Source organism: Sturnira hondurensis, unplaced genomic scaffold, assembly GCF_014824575.4.
Source record: "Sturnira hondurensis isolate 20B ecotype Veracruz unplaced genomic scaffold, ASM1482457v3 Scaffold0014854, whole genome shotgun sequence".
In the NCBI taxonomy this organism is placed as follows: Eukaryota; Metazoa; Chordata; class Mammalia; order Chiroptera; family Phyllostomidae; genus Sturnira; species Sturnira hondurensis.
Genome location: NW_028087485.1, coordinates 8,639,129 through 8,654,896, shown reverse-complemented (window position 1 = coordinate 8,654,896; position 15,768 = coordinate 8,639,129). Strand labels below are relative to the sequence as shown.

At 46.0% G+C, this 15,768-nt stretch overlaps 1 protein-coding gene across 1 annotated transcript in view; it reads left to right on the top strand.

Annotated features, from left to right (window-relative positions):
- Positions 1-15,768, top strand: part of SORCS3 (sortilin related VPS10 domain containing receptor 3) — a 557,219-nt gene that overhangs the window by 156,378 nt on the left and 385,073 nt on the right. Inside the window, exon 2 of the mRNA XM_037063981.1 lies at positions 13,360-13,427. Coding sequence (XP_036919876.1) covers positions 13,360-13,427 — 68 coding nt within the window. The remainder of the gene's footprint in view (positions 1-13,359; positions 13,428-15,768) is intronic.

Below are 15,768 nucleotides of genomic sequence, written 5' to 3'. Positions count from 1 at the left end.
CGTTTTCTCATGTTGCTTCTTCGGCCTGAACAACCTTTTGCCTTTTTCACCTACTAGAATTAGCCAGATCAAATACTACCTGTTGTAAAAATTTTCAGGGAGGGTAGTCCGATTCTTTACTACAGTTTAGAAATCACTCATTTTTAGTATATATCAACCTTGCAGGGTTTCCGTGCGGCTCACATGAAACAGTAGGTAGAGTGTCTTCAGCCAAGCTGGTATCAGACCAATTTTGACTTCTACTGCATGTAGCTGTACAAATGTATATCTCTTTTCTTGCCCTGAAAATGCCTTAGGTCAGGAGCTTTCTGTCTCTTATTCCTCCATCCTCTGCAGTATTTAATGTAGTGTGTTGCCCATAAGACAGACTTTGTACTAATTTGTAGGATGGAATAGGAGATGGGCTGTGATCGATACCTGTATCGATGGATTGGGTGATAAGTCATTCGCTTCACCTTTGTGTACAGGGATCTGGGACATGTTGGAGATTGTCTCAGGCTCTGAAGATACAGTAACAGACAAGACAGATGTGTTCACCCTGAGACATCGCATATTGTAGTCAAGTCCCTGCTCTTGGTTTCACTTGAAGCACCTCAGGCTGGTAGCTACTTTGAATCTGGAGAATTACTGGTCCTCAGAAAGTCCACAGGGTTCAGAAGGCAAGGTGGCTTAGCTGAGAGCTCTTTCAGTGCCTGAGACTGAAGTGGGAATGATGCCCCTGACAGGAGCAGCAGAAGGACAGAGAGTGTGTGTGCCTGTAGGCAGGCCCTGCAGAGGCAGGCCCTGCAGAGGCAGGCCCTGACATGGAAAGAGACAAGTGGGTCGGATCACACACCAGGAAGAATGGGCTCGATGGGCCTGTGATCTCTCCATTCTAAGGCTGTCAACGCGTGTCCACACAGAGCAAACAACGGCACTCAAGGACCATCCGGCCTTTCATCTCGACATCAGTGGGAGGCCTGCAGAGGTTGCTCTTTATTTTGTGAGCTTCAGGTTGTCATCACTAAAGAGGTGACATGCTCCCTCTTGGAGACATAGATTTTTTTTCTACTCGGGTGGCAAATGACCTGGTTTTCTCAGAGACTGGGGATGGAAGGGAGCTAATATGCACCAGGACTTACTATGACCTGGCAGAAGATACCTGCTATCTAATCGTCGCAGCAGTCCAATGAAAGGAAGGACATTGGCTTAATTTTCCAGATGAGGATACCCAGACTCCACGGGGTAAGCCTGTTGCCCAAGGCAATGCCGAGAGCAAGTTTCAGAGCCTGGATTCCACACCAAGACTGTCTGGCTTACAGCTTCTGCTCTTTTTTCCAAGGACACAAGTTGTGTATGTTTCCTCTGTGTTGATGATTATCTCTAGAAGCTTCCCTCTAGTGGCTTTGGAACCGCCGTTTCATCTTTTATCTGCTCACACCTGTTTTGGCTCTTGGCTTTCTCCACAGGGGGGTGGTTGGGTGGAAGGAGCGAGGGCATCTAGGAGGGGACAGGCTCAGACTCCATTTGGAGCTGATTAACTCTAGTTCTTGTGAGCTGTCCTCAAGAAATAGGAGATGTCATCATGTCATCGTGGCAGGGAGTTCTGTGGTCATTTGGTCCCACCCCTGTTACTGGACTGTGTGTTACCTAAATCATTTTCAAGAGCAGGTTCTCTCTCTCATGTTCAAAGTCCCATAGGGAATGAGAGTGAATGGATTTTTAATTCGTTTTTAATGGCTTGTTCCACAAAACCAGAACAAAACCCCAACTATTCTATAGCCACTTTTTTCACAAGCTCCTTGTTTCAGCAACACTGAATTTTCATTTCCTTGCTCTGTCACTTGCCTTATTGAGCTACCAAATTCTGCAAAGTGCTTTCTTAACAATGGACCCATTTTAAATAGGGATGACTAATGCTTATTCATTTCCGATTCCTCTCATCCCTTCCTTGGGTCTTGCAGGAATACACAAACATGTGGTTGGGTGCCAGTTCCGACGTCTTCCTTGCTGTATGACCTGGACAGTTTCCTCATCTTGACAATGTGGGTCATGCTATCTATCTTTCAGCGTGGTCACACCCATTATCTTTGTAATGAGCGTAGAGCACCAAGCGCAGTGTTTAGGCACCTCATAGGTGCTCAGTGCATGTTAGTCCCACCTCGGTCCTTCCTGTATTTGTCCTGCTGTTGTCTGAACTACTCTGCTCTATCAAGTCGTGCTTTTGTATATGGATCTAGTGTTTTCTTTAACCTACATTCCACCAGGTATAAGTTACACTTTTGTCCTCTTTAGAAGTCTCTATGGAATTTAAAAAAATGTTTAAAACTTAATACAGTCATATTTTAGGATGTTTCTTTCACCAACTTCCCTCCCTGCCCTGTGTGTCCTTTCTTTTACCCTTTCGTAGACATTCTTAAAGTTCTTTCATAAGCCGCTCTAACCTCTCCCTTCTGGAGAGAATTGGCAGTCTAGCTTATCTAAGAAAAAGACAACCTTACAGAATATTCCAGATAAAAGAGGGCTGGGAATTTTCACCTGTTCTCCATCTCTTACACCTGTCATCCTCTATTAAGAGATTTCAGTTACCCCAGGTCAGATTCATCTTCTCCTCCTTTGAATGCCTATGTTGATGCTTTCAAGTTAAAGAATGTGTTGTATCTCTGTTGGTTAATAGGAACCATGTCAAGGAACAGCGTAACAGCACTCTCAGAGTGTAACAATGAACAAAACAAGGTTACTCTGCGGAAGGAGCACATAGTCTAATGGTGGAGATTTTATATATATGTATACACACAAATAGAAAATTATAATGTAACTTGTGTGTAGCATAATTGGAAGTATGTGCAACATGTTAGAAAAATATGGATTAAAGGGGAATCAGTTCTGTTTTGAAGGACAGGTGGGAGCAGAGTGTTGGTAATTTTTATCGGGAGCGTTGAAGAATGAGGAGGAGAGATTCAGGTGCAGGGCGGGAGGAGGGCTTCCAGAGGACGGAGCCTGCGCAGAAGTGTGGGAAGAGGGAACAGGGAGAAAAATGGGTGTTCAAGGGCAACTGGAATTTAGATGTCATTTTGGGGAAAGTGGCTATAAAAGAGGGTTAAAATGTCAACTGGGGCCAGATTGAGAAAGACCATTTATGCCGGGATGAGGAATTTGAAGTTGATCTTAAAGGCAGTATGAAGCCACTAGAGATTATTTGTCAGTGGGTAACAGGATTCAGCCGCTGCTTTAGAAAAGTCATTGTCGTGTAAGGATGGCGGAGAGGTGAAGAGCAGATTTCAGTAAGCTAGTTATTCTGAAGGCCTTTATAGTCATCTAGCAGCTAAATCCGATGGTCCCTTCATAATCTTTCTTGCATGTGAGCGGTCAGCATTTCATGCAGCTGAGCCCTCCTTCCTCCTTGGAACACTTTCTTTCCATGGCTTCCAGAACACACAGTCTTCCGGGTTTCCTCTAATCACCTAGACCATCCGTGTCCATCAGTGAGGGTCTCTGACTCTAGGTATCTCTAAGCCAAGACACTGAATGTGGGAATTGATTACAGTGCTGGAAAGGCTGGAGGAACAAGAAAGACAAAGGCGGTGTTGCTCAAAGATTGCTAACTACAGAAACGATTACACCCCGCACTGGAGGAGAGAAGCACAGTGCAAGAGGCCACCCAGATCTGGGTCTCTGCCACCCAGATCCCTGCAGCGTGTGCTGAGCTCAGTAAGCAGGAGTCCAGGAGCCTGCAGTTTCTGTCACTGAGGCCCAGAACCACCCCTTCTGCTGTCACCAGCTCTGTTGCTGCTGTTGAGTTGTCACCAGACGACAGAAGTATGGAGGCAATAGGCTTCTCCTTTTCACCAGTCCCCACAAGTATCTGTGCGCCGCCCCCCCCCCCCCCCCCCCCCCCCCCCCCCCCCCCCCCCCCCCNATTTGCAGAATCAAATTAGAAGCCAAATAACAGGAGAATTTTAGACATAAAATTATCAGGGTCCTGAATACTTCTAATACTAGGCAGGAAAGTGGGCCAGGAGTAAATAAACATAACAATCATCTCTTTAGCTGCCTTGAGCACCCATTTCCAACCCCTATTCATAAGTAACCCCCCTTTTTGCAGTGGTTCAATGGTAGCATAAGAGGCTCAAAATAGCTGGGTATCAGTTTCAGTTTCTTGTTCCACGGAACAGGTGTTTTGTCTCCTGGTGACAATTTCCTCCTTAGGAACCAAGAATTCACTACCAACAGAGACAATGGTTGTGGGGATGCGAAGAAAATATTCTTTGATGGTTTCTTGGGTGTAATCATGAGAGGGCCACTCCCACCTTTGCTCCTGGCCTCCCAGACTTTTATGTTTTGGCCCTACACTGGTTGAATGCATGTCTTGGAGGACAGCAGCACAACCTCACAGAGTGTTCGCTCTCAGCTTGTTCTGTCATTGGGTCTTTGAAAGTCCATTCAACCATTCATCAAGTCAGCTGCTTCCGGGTGGTGAAGTTTATAGTAAGACCAGTGACTCCCATGGACATGCCCATTACTGTGCTTCCTTTGCTGTGCAATGAGTTCCTTTGTTAGAAGTAATGTGGTGTGGGATACCATGACAATGAATAAGGCGTCCTGAAATGGAAAGATGAATCAAGGCAGGCGGTAAAGCAATTCCAATGAGGAGAAATTGCGCCCTCTATGTGATGGGAGGGGTGCAATGTAATCGACTTGCTGCCAGGTGCCATAATGGGGTCTCAGTGTTGGTTCCTGATGTTGGCAGGTGGGGAACTCAGCAATGATAGTATCCGCATCAGCCTTGGTGAGGGGAAGTGCATGTCAAGTGTAGGCAAAGCCTCTGTTTCTGCCACCGTGGGCACATTTATACAGGAGCCCACAGAGAATCTGGGGAAGCAGGCTTTCTGGCCTCAACAGAAGACCACCTTGTTCTTCTGCTAATTGAGTCTCTCCTGTAGTAAATACCATTCACGAACATTCACACAGGACACAGATGGCTCCTGTGGTGACTTTGAGAGGTCCCAACACATGCTGGTTTCCCTTCCTGAATTCTCTGATCTCCAAATGCTGAAATGCCCCAGCGTTCTATCATCATGTCTCTACTCTATCCACACTTCATTTCTTGGTGATCTGTTCTAATCTCATGTCTTTAAATACCATCTAATCACCGAAAACTCCCAAATGGATGTTTTTAGCCTCGACTTTCTTCCTTGAACTCTAGGCTCATTTATCCAGCTGACCATTTGACTTCTCCATTTGAGGTCTCTTAGGATTTGCACACTTAATGTGCAAAGCTGAACTTCTCATCTTCAGTCCAAACCTTCTTCTAGAGTCTTCATCTCATACAATGGCAAATCTATATTTCCAGCTGCTCAGTCCTGAATGATGAGGGTTATTCTCAACAAGTCTTTGTTACTCACATCCCATTCCACTTTGTCAGCAGATCTTCTTTGTCAGCAGCCTTCAAAATATATTCACACCACGCCCCTATCCCTGTCCACTGCTGTTGCTCTGGTCTAACCCACACCAGGTTTCATGTGGATGATTAAAACAGGATCCTAATTTACTTCTGTCCCCTTTCTGCCTCTCTCAGCATAGCAACCGGCGGGGTCCTGTGAAAAGCTAAGTCCTCTATTAAAATCCTCCAACAATGTCCCATCTCAAGAGACAGAGTCTTTACATGGTTCTCAAGTTCAAGCAAGATCTAAGCCTCCCAACGTGTCTCTGACCTCATTTCCAACTGCTCTCCTTTCTTAGCGCCAACCTCATTGGCCTCCTCGCTGGTTTTTTTTTTTTTTTAAATGCTGGGTACACTCCTGCCTGAGGATCTTTGTGTTCACTGCTTCCTCTGCCTGTGATGTTTATTGCCCACATGTCACATCACTTAATCCCCTGTCTCATTCGGTTGTTCACAGAGGACTTTCCTGGGCTCCTTATTTATGCTGCAGCCTAAATGCCCCTGGTGACCCCTGCTCATTAGCACTTATTCTTCTGTTGACTGGCCCCGCCACCCCCAAAGCACGTGCCATCATCTGAACACAATGCCACCTACCTACTTCTTTACCTCCCTGCCAGGGAGTAAACTTAGTGACAGCAAAGAAGCTGCTTTGTTTTCCTCACTGGTGGATCCACTGCACTTGGCACACAGGAAGGATTTCATACATATTTGGTTAGTGAATGTATGAAAAAAATTACGGGGACCTGCAATTGGATGATACAGTGGAGAGCAACATGTTTCAGGAGACTCAGGGTTTAACTTGTTGTGTGTTGGATAAGGGAAGAGTCAAGGCTCATGCTGAGGTTTTATCTTGAGCCAGAGTTGATGATATGCATGACAGATGGCAACTTCGGTCTCTTACACTGTCCTCTCAACTGGGCTGCGGACTCACAGAGGGTGGGGAGCACTGTTTATGTTGTTCTGACTTTGGCGCATGCCCAGTGCCAATCTGGATACCCAGTGGGTGTACTTGTATTGGGGATCAGTTGGGCTGTGCACCACAAATATTGAGTTTCTGTTCCCTGAGGGATTGCTCTGGTGGGGGGAGGAGGACCCCAAGATTCAGACTCTACTGAGACTCCAAAATACAGTCTTTGGTAGGTGATCCCTGAGGAGTGTGTCTTAGCATCCTTGTTAGGTTACCTTTGTCAACTACTCCTGGTAAAGAAAGCCACTGTGTCTCTTCCAATCGGCTGGACACAGAACTACCAGGCAGGGGCAGGAATGAGGTGCTGAGAGGTGAGGGGGAAGTGGAGGGGCACATACAGCGAATGCCATGCATTTGAAGGCACCAGGAGTTCAGGAAGGGTTAATGGATTAAAGTAAAGGTCCTCACTTCACTGAATGTGCTCGTGGGTGAGAGCATCCTAGTGATTTACAAACATGCAGATTATTCATTATCCTTTCAGAGGACAGGATTCCCTGGGGGTCTTCCTCCTCCCTTCCGAAGCCTCCGAAGCCGAGTGCAGGTGTCAGGTGAGCACACCAGGTCTGATCTGCAGCCTCCTGCATTGCCACTGGGGTCTAGAATGGGTGGGTACGTTGTGGAAGGAGCTTAGCAACTCTTTCCCCCCCTTTGAATTCCCCCTTCCCCTCCCACCCAGTGAGCATTAGATGGAACCCTTGTCTTCTGAAGAATAATTATCATACTAATAACTCATATTTGCATAGTACAGCTTATAAAGCAGGTCAGCAGCCCTTATTTGATTTGAATCAGCAACCCGGTGAGGCTGGCAGGGGGAAGTGTATCTTTATCCCAATTTTAGGAAATTGGAGCAGATTCTGAAAAAGTAAGTAAGTTGTCCAGGCTCACATGGTAGCCTATGGTAAGATTGGATTTAGAGTACAGCCCTCTCCTGGCAAGTGCTGTGGTTTCCCCATGGCCCCCACACTAGCCCCATCCCAGAGGACCCAGCTGGACCCAGTGTGATAAGGGAATAGAGATACAGGGAAATGGAGAAAAATTCTCAGCTGGAACAGAGACGGAAACTTCTTTGCAATTCTGTGTGGGTGCCTCCTCTCATTAGGAAGTGGGTGGTGGGAATCGTGTAGAAAGCCCCCTTACCCCTCAAATATCGCTCACCCTAAGCCTGCCAGGGACTTGGACACCGTAGTTCAAATACCAATAATCCTGGGAGGCAGCAGGTTCAGGCAGCAGATTTCATGAGGACAGGAACCATTTCTATTTTGCTTCTTTATCACCAAGAATTTTATGCAATGCTGGGAATAACCAGGAATAGGTAAGTGAAAGAGAAAGGGGGGAATGAGAAATGGAGACATTAGTTACCAGCAATGAGTGTGTCTAAGGCTCAGGCAGGTAGCAGAAGGCTGGCCCCAGTATCTGGGGGCAGCGGAAGTTGCCAGATGTCTGGGGACAAGACGATAGGAGGTGGATGGTCAACAAAGACAGCACCACCTGATTTTGTGAGAGACCAGCCATGTCCCTTTTTGTCACCTTATTTATATTAGTCCCTTACTATAATACAGTTCCTTAATATACATTATTTATTATATATAATATATATTATATATACATAGCAAGTCTCTTATTATAGTATAATCTCTCATGTCACCACTGTCTATTCTATAAAACTTTTCATCAGTCGGCCACAGGTTGGGCTTTCTGCATCCTTTCTGTATGATTCCATTGTTCTTTTTGCCTTCTTTCTAATGGAGGAAAGAAAGGAAGGAAGAAAGAGAGAGAGAGAGAGAGAAAGAAAGGCAGAAAGAAAGAAAGAAAGAAAGAAGGAAGGAAGGAAGGAAGGAAGGAAGGAAGAAAAAAGAGAACAAAAACAAGAAAGAACAGAAGGAAGGAAAGGAAAAGAATAAGAGAGAGGGAAGGAGGGAAGGTGTGTTCTATTTTTGGATATTGAAATTCTTACCATGCTTGAAGTCCCAGATCATATAATCTCTCCTTCATGAAGACTTGGCTGATTACATTTTCTGGACTTAATTGCTTCCTCTTCTCAATTCTTACAGCACATTATCTGCACCTCTCTCATACATTTATCATCTCATCCCTTCTTTATTGTCATAGATTTGTAATTCATCCAGTAGAGATTGTGTAGTACCTGCCATGTGTCAGGCATATGCTAGGTATTGGGGGCGCAGAAACCCAATTTCTTGCCTTGAAGAGGTCACAATCTAACAGACAAGGCAGACATGTGGATAAGTCTCTAACCCAATGTGTTAAAGGCTATAAGAGATGTATGAACAGAGGTTTCTTATTTCAAGGAAGACGTCAAATGGCAATTTAAGGTTATGTGTGTATGTTCATATGTCTATGTATGTGTGTGTGTGTATATATATATATATTCTCATAAATATATACTAGCTTTTCTAGCTATGTTCACATATACACTCACATATATAGCTAGGTACTTCACTACTCTATGTGTGTGTGTTTGTATGTACACAGTTTACATTAAGAGGGAAGTGCTATTTACTCATTAATTATTCTAATTTATTTTAATTTCTCCTGCTGTTTAAAATCTCTCCAGGACTTTAGCGAGTTAATAAAAAAGTTACTTATTTGACAACATTTATTGCACAAACCTGAGTCTTCCAACAATTTGTCTAGTTCTTTTCTTATTACACATTTGTTTCTCTTTTTTTCCTCCCGGAACAAAGAAATCAAAAGTTATCTTCACTCCCTGGGCTTTGAGCCCTGGATCCCTGCCCCTGATTCCTGGAGTTTAGCAGGTGATTTTATAATTCACATAGGAGGTGCTCAGTAACTATTTGTGGAATATGTGAGTGAGTGATAAACTATTTGAGAGCAAGGGTATTTTTTTTCTGTTGCTGCCCAGTAATTACCTTGTGCACAAAGAGCCCACGTGAACGTTTGCTACATGGAGAAGCATTGTGCTAGAGTACAACAGGCATGGTTGAGTCATAGAGCTCTGGGTGGGAATGCTGGCTCTGTCTCTTGCCAGTTGTACCTTTGGGGTAATTTGCTTAGCTCTCAGGACTCAGTTTCCTCATCTGCAAAATGGGGATATTATATAACGTCTGCTCAGTCTCAAAAATTGGTTGTGAGAATTGAGACACATCCAGCGTAGTATTCAGCACATAGTAGGGTTTAATCACTGTTTTCTTTCTGCTTTTTCTTCTTTGAATTCGAGTGTTCCCTCTCATCTGGGGACCTCTGCTGGAGGGGAGTCAAGTTGGCCTGTGTTATGGATCCTCACCCTTCCTGCAAGCCGCTGGGGATTCCAGAGGCACACTCACATTTTCCCGTCCATTCTGAGTGCTTTCCCAACAGCCTGGGGCTTGTGGTTAGGTGGGTTTGTGTCTAGTTTTCCTCGCTGGTAATTCCCTCCTGAGTGGTGAGAGAAGCCAGGAGTGGCCAAGCTTTCTTTTGCTTTTGGTTTTGTTTGCATGACACAGAATGTCTTCAGGCTTAAAGACTCTTCATAGCTTTGTTATGTCCTTCTGTGCGGGCTCCAGTGGAGAGGAAGCTTCCAGCCCGCAATTCTCAGTGTGGTGACCTTCCTTCCAGGGCAGGGGTGGTTTTGCTGAGACATCCTCCTCATGCATCTCCTACTCTCTGCTTTCTTTGTTACGTTAAACTCAAGGAAAAGGAAGGGATGCTCCTCTTGATCAGGATCTCAGCAAGGTGGGGGGAGGGGCGGGGGACTGCGGCACAGGGTTGGGAAAGGAATCACGATGTGATGGAATATTTCTCAAAACGTGGACCCCCAATTGCCACAGAAAGATTTGCGGACACTACGCAGAATGCTGACATTAAACTCACTAGGCATGGGGTCAGAGACTTTGTGTCACTGCTCTCCAGTGACTGTTAGACTCAAGCTTCACTCATGGAGTGGGAAGTATAGTGCCCTGGGGAGCTTGGTCAAAGTCACACATTATTGGGACTTAAACTTGAGTTACTTTCTCTCTCCGTGCCTCAGTTTCCTCATCTCTAAAATGCGGGTAGTAGACAAAATTACTGCCACCCATTCTAAAGACTGTGGTTTACTGCCAAAGCACCACAATCTTTTATTGACTCAAAAATGACTATTTATGGGAGCATTTGACAGGCTGAGCCGACCTGCTAGGGAGACAGAAGTACAAAACACAGACCCTACCTCAAATTGTAAAACATCAGGTTGAGAAGGTAACTGATGTGATGTCTTGAAGCTATTAAGATAGTGTTTGAAGTAGCAAATTATATTCTCTTTCTCTTCAAAAGAGAAAACTTGGATGGCTGGGACAGTCTTGGAAGGCTGCCTGAAGAAGGTGGATTGTGAGCTATTTTTTGCATAATAATGAAGCTATGCAGATGATAATAAGAGGACTGGACACAAGCAAGGATACAATAATACAACACGCTAGAGAGAAGCAGAGTTTCGAGAATGGGTTTGGCTTGTTTGCAGCACCTCGAGATACTTAGATTGCTAAAGCAGGGGACAGTTTCCCGAGAACTGGGGGAAAGTGGTTGGAAGAGTGAGGGTGGGCCAGACTGTGAAGTGTCTTACATACCAGCTGAGGCGTCAGGGATTCATCATTAGACAGGGGGAGCCAGTAAAGATTCCTAATCAAGAGAGTGCATGAATTCCAGGACAGAATTGAAGCTGCCTGCCACGAAGGCAGAAATAATATTCACAGAGGTTTGGACGGGTGTGTTTGTCTGGATCCCCCAACAAGCGGACACGAAGATGAGACTAGACACAGAAACACAGCAGGGACAGACGACATGGAGGGAGGGAAGGAAGGAAGGGGAGTCTGTTGGTCCCGACATTCCCTGGAGTTACTTTGCTCATTCTATTCACGCGGTGTCATAATGATCTGGTTATGCGTTGAGTCCAAGCATTGAGCGAGGAGCCTGATAGAATGAGAATGGCTCTGGGTTCATAGAAGGGTGGCCCAGACCCAGTTATTTGTTAGAAACTCTATAGTAATTAAGTGGAACTATTACCCCCAGCATCTCTTTCTTCTCTTTCTGTGGACTTTGCACTTGTTAGAGATTGTTGCAGGTTCATGTGGGCTTGATATTGGGAGAAAATGCGCTGTTCTGCCTTGCTCCTGTAGTGCTTGAGACAGGGGCTCTGACCAATTCCTAGAGGAGCGTAGTTTTGAGTTTCTTTGTCCAGCATTTCAGATGGCTTGCATATGCATAGTCACTGTGCTTTTACATACCAACTGTGAGAGTGACTTAATATAAAAATTAAGGTAAAATAAAGGGGGGACACTTGTATGTATGTGCATGTGTAGAACGTCAACAAAAACAGGAATTATCTGGCACATTGCTAGGTATCTGGTTGAGAAGAGTGTGGAGAAGTCCCTTGTCTTCATTAGCCTCTGATTTAATTTAATGAATGAGGGAACTCGTAATGAAGGGGAGAGGCAAGGCCCCCTGAGTGCCTGTGAATAGTTCTTTGCATGGGATTCACACTCCCCGCTGTTGTGCTTTGCTAATCGGACAGGTGGCTTAGCAGATCCTACTGTTCTACAAAGAGCTGTGTCACTGGTGTCTGCCTTGGCTGGGCTGTGTGTCAGTCCATCACTCCCCAGCACAGGAATCAGTTGGAGAGGAGACCGATGCGCCCTCCAGTAATGGTCCTGTAGAAAAGGTGAATGTTCCAGACCAACTTTGCCATGGACTCTCTTTGACCTGTAATGGGTCCCATCCTCGAAATCTTTCTTAGTTCATGTAAAACAAATGGAAACAGAGCTGACCGTCCCCATGGAGTGCTGGATGAGAAGAAATATCAAAGCGAGGATTTCATTATCAGTTAAATGCCATAAAAATGTTCAATATAATGGCTGATTATTTTTCTTTAATTTAAAATGGATACCTAGAATGGGAAAGCCCCAACTTGGTAGCAGAAATTCATTATCTCAGAAAGCATTTAATGGCTGCTGTGCAAATGAACTGGAGGAAGTTAAATTGTGGAATGGGAAGGAGCTGAAAAAAGTGAAATGAGTTGTGCATTAAATTTAGGTAAACACAATTATGTGTAACTGGATTATCACGCGTGGAGGCAGGCACTGTATATAAGGCACCTGCGTTTTGATTAAGATTGATTCTGGTGCATGTGCCTAGAGTCCTTGTAGGTGTGGAGTTGTTCCTAAGCCACTGTCCAAGTTCATGAGGGTCAGGCTAGGAGATGTCTTATATCCAAGTTCCCAGCTGGAGGAGTTTAAAGGGCGTAGAATCAGACTGACCAGCCCAAAGCCATTCCAGCAAACTGCTAATAGGCAGCTCCAGCTCTCCGGCAGTCCAGCTTCCTTCTGGGTTTTGTAATTTCAACTGGAGTCAGGAAAGCGGTCCTGGAGTCCAGTGGAGTCCAATGACCTGCTTACTCCATGGTGGGGACAGATGCTGCGTGGTAGGTGACATGCGTCTGATTGTGTTGGGCACTGGACAGATGGCATCAGGTCATGTTGGGCACCTGCCTGCCATTCAAGTATCTGTGGCCATAGTAATGGGAACACTAAATCTCTTTGAGCCTTTCTGTAGCAGAATGGGGCCCAGTTCTTTCTTACCTTTTTAGCCCAAGCGTGCAGATCAGAATTGTCTTTGGATCAGAAGCAAGCCCACTCTCAGATCTCCTGGTGGACGTAACAGAGCCAGCCAGTCCGTGCCTGACCTCAAAGGAGGACAGATGTGGAGAAACAACGGTCAATTCCCAGTTCATTCCTGTGGGCATGATTTTATTTTAAAAGCAGAACATCTTCAGGACTAAAATAAATGCTCCCAGTTACGGGGATGCATTAAATTAATACGCTTTCCCCTTGCTTGATCGTATGATAATCATCCACTCAGCAGGTCCACTAAGCCTTCCTCTGGGTGGTTTGGGATGCACTGTACATTGTCACACTAACTAAAGTAAGCTTTCTTTTTCTCCCCCTTTTGCTCCTCTCCTCTGCTCTCCTCCTCACCCCCTTCACAGGTTATACTTATCCTGACGAAGCTGTATGACTTCAACCTGGGGAGCGTGACGGAGAGTTCGCTTTGGAGGTAAGAGGATTAGAGATTCTTAGGGAGCTCCTTGGCTTGGCTCACGTGAGCAATGACAGCTAAGACATCGGGAAGCCTGTTTTGAAAGGAGAAGATGGGCCCCCTCTTGGAAGTCCTCTTTAATGTTCCGGGCGGAACCAACGGCCCACACCTGGGAGTTGCCAAGCTCTTAGCTTATCTCTTGTGGGGCCCGTCACACACTGTCCTCAGCAATGTTGTCGCTTCTGTGTTCCTCCAGTGTCACATTCCTCTGGACGAATGTAGTCTGGCTGGAGAGATAGGGGTGGTGCCTGGTTCCAGGAGAGACCCTGTGTCATTGTGGATAAGAGGTCACCTGTGAGAGGGATACTTGGCCTGGGTGTGCCTGTTTTCAGTCCTTTGTGATGTAAGGTGCCACAGTTCTTGGGAAGCCTGCACTTGCAAGAACAGACCCATGCGGGATCAGGTCTGTGCGTTGACTTTCATGATCCTAAGCTTTCGTGGGCTCCTTCCTCTATAAAATGATATCAAAAGATATTTCATGAGTGCATTGGTATAAAGACAAATGTATTAAAGCGGTTTGTTTGAGCCTAAAATTTCATCGTTTGTTTTGATTTTCAAAGAAAGAAAGTGTTTGTGCCTTAGGCACTGCCCAGTGTGTATGCTAGGTAAGTCAGTGCTGGAGGGACACTGGGGCACAGGAGACAGGCAGAGAAGATGGGTGTGGGTGTGTTAAGGCAGACAGGGCTTTCACGAAGCTGTGAACCTAGGAGCTTCTCTGCATAGGGAGTGCCTGCATGCTCACCTTCCCGTATACCTCCTCACACGCACATGCACACTCACACTCAGGCTCATAGTCACACTGCCTGCGGTCACACAGGGTGATAGCAAGTTTCATCAGCCACTGTGAGTCTGCATCTCACCCTCCATTCTTATTCTGTCCGTGACATTCAAGAGGCCATGCATGTATCCCGCTGACCTTGTCCTTTGTAAACACGTGGAAGGATGCTGTCCCAAAAAGCCATTCTCTTGGCTGTGTCATCACCCCAGAGCCCTGTCCTGGAGTTTCCTTGGGTCCTGGAGCAGAGGGGCCTGGGGCGTGAGTTCTGCACACCTTGCTGCTTCTTCATCTGACTTGATTATTTGCATAAGGTTGGCCAGAGCCTCTGCCAGGGAGAGGGAGCAGTCACAACGTCTATTAAATATTTAGGGGTTAATTGCTCCTATCGACTGAGGCCTGCCTCCATTTGCACAGGTTGTCCAAAACCTAATTTTGCTGCTCATTGGAAATTGGCAGGGCAATAAGTAACCAGGGTGCTTGAGTATATGAAAGCATGCCTGTTTGCACCCACATGGGACTCCTGAGGAATCGGAGCCTCAGAATCCTTCCGCTCAGGTCCAATCACGGTGATACTGTGGTGACCTGTTAAGCCTGACTCCCATGCTATCTGCTGGGGGCAAATAACAAAACAAGCCAGAGAATCCCATCCTTGCAATGGGAGACAGCATCCCAAGTTTCAGGAGAGACTGGCAGCCAGGCAAAGCCTGGGAGCCAAAACCAGGTACCTAATGCTGAAGTCTCTTAAGGGACCCCTTGTGTGCCCCACGGTCATCAGCCAGTATATGCACTGGTGTGTACAAAAGACAGAAGGCAGCTGAGTGGCTCAAAGGGCATCCTAATGTCCAGTTGGCAGGATTCAAGCCCCAGTTTGCCCCCCACCCCCACCCCCACCACTCCCAGAATGCTCTGTGACTTTGGCAACTTTATTTTACTGCTTTCTCTTAGTGTCCCACGGCTGCCGTAACAGAGACCACAGCCTGTGTGGCTTAGACAGCAGACATTTACTGTCTCCCAGTTCTGGAGGCTGGAGGACTGAAGTCAAGGGGTTGGCAGGAGGCTCCAGGAGGCTTAGGAAGAATTCTTTGCCTCTTGAAGCTCCTGGTGGCTGTCAGCATGCCTTGTGGCTGCATTGCTCCAATCTCTGTGTGGCTTTCTCCTCTGTCCCTTTGAGGACACTTGCCATTGGATTTGGGGTCCACCCATATAATCCAGGAAGATCTAATCTCAAGATCCTTAATTATACTTCAGAGAACACTATTTTTCAAATAAGGCACCCATTATAGGATCCGGGGGCTAGGACATGGACATGTGGTTTTGGGGTGGGGGCACCATTCAACCCATTTCATTCTCTAAGTCTCAGTTTCCCCGAATGGAAGTTGTTTATAGTACAGAAGCTACCTTTGCTCCAGCTACATTGTCCTCATGTTCCCTGTACAGACCAATCTGTTTTCCCCAGAACCCTTGCCCTTGGCTCTTCCTCTGCCTGAGGTCTCTTCTATTGGAGGCTGGCTCTCCCTCACT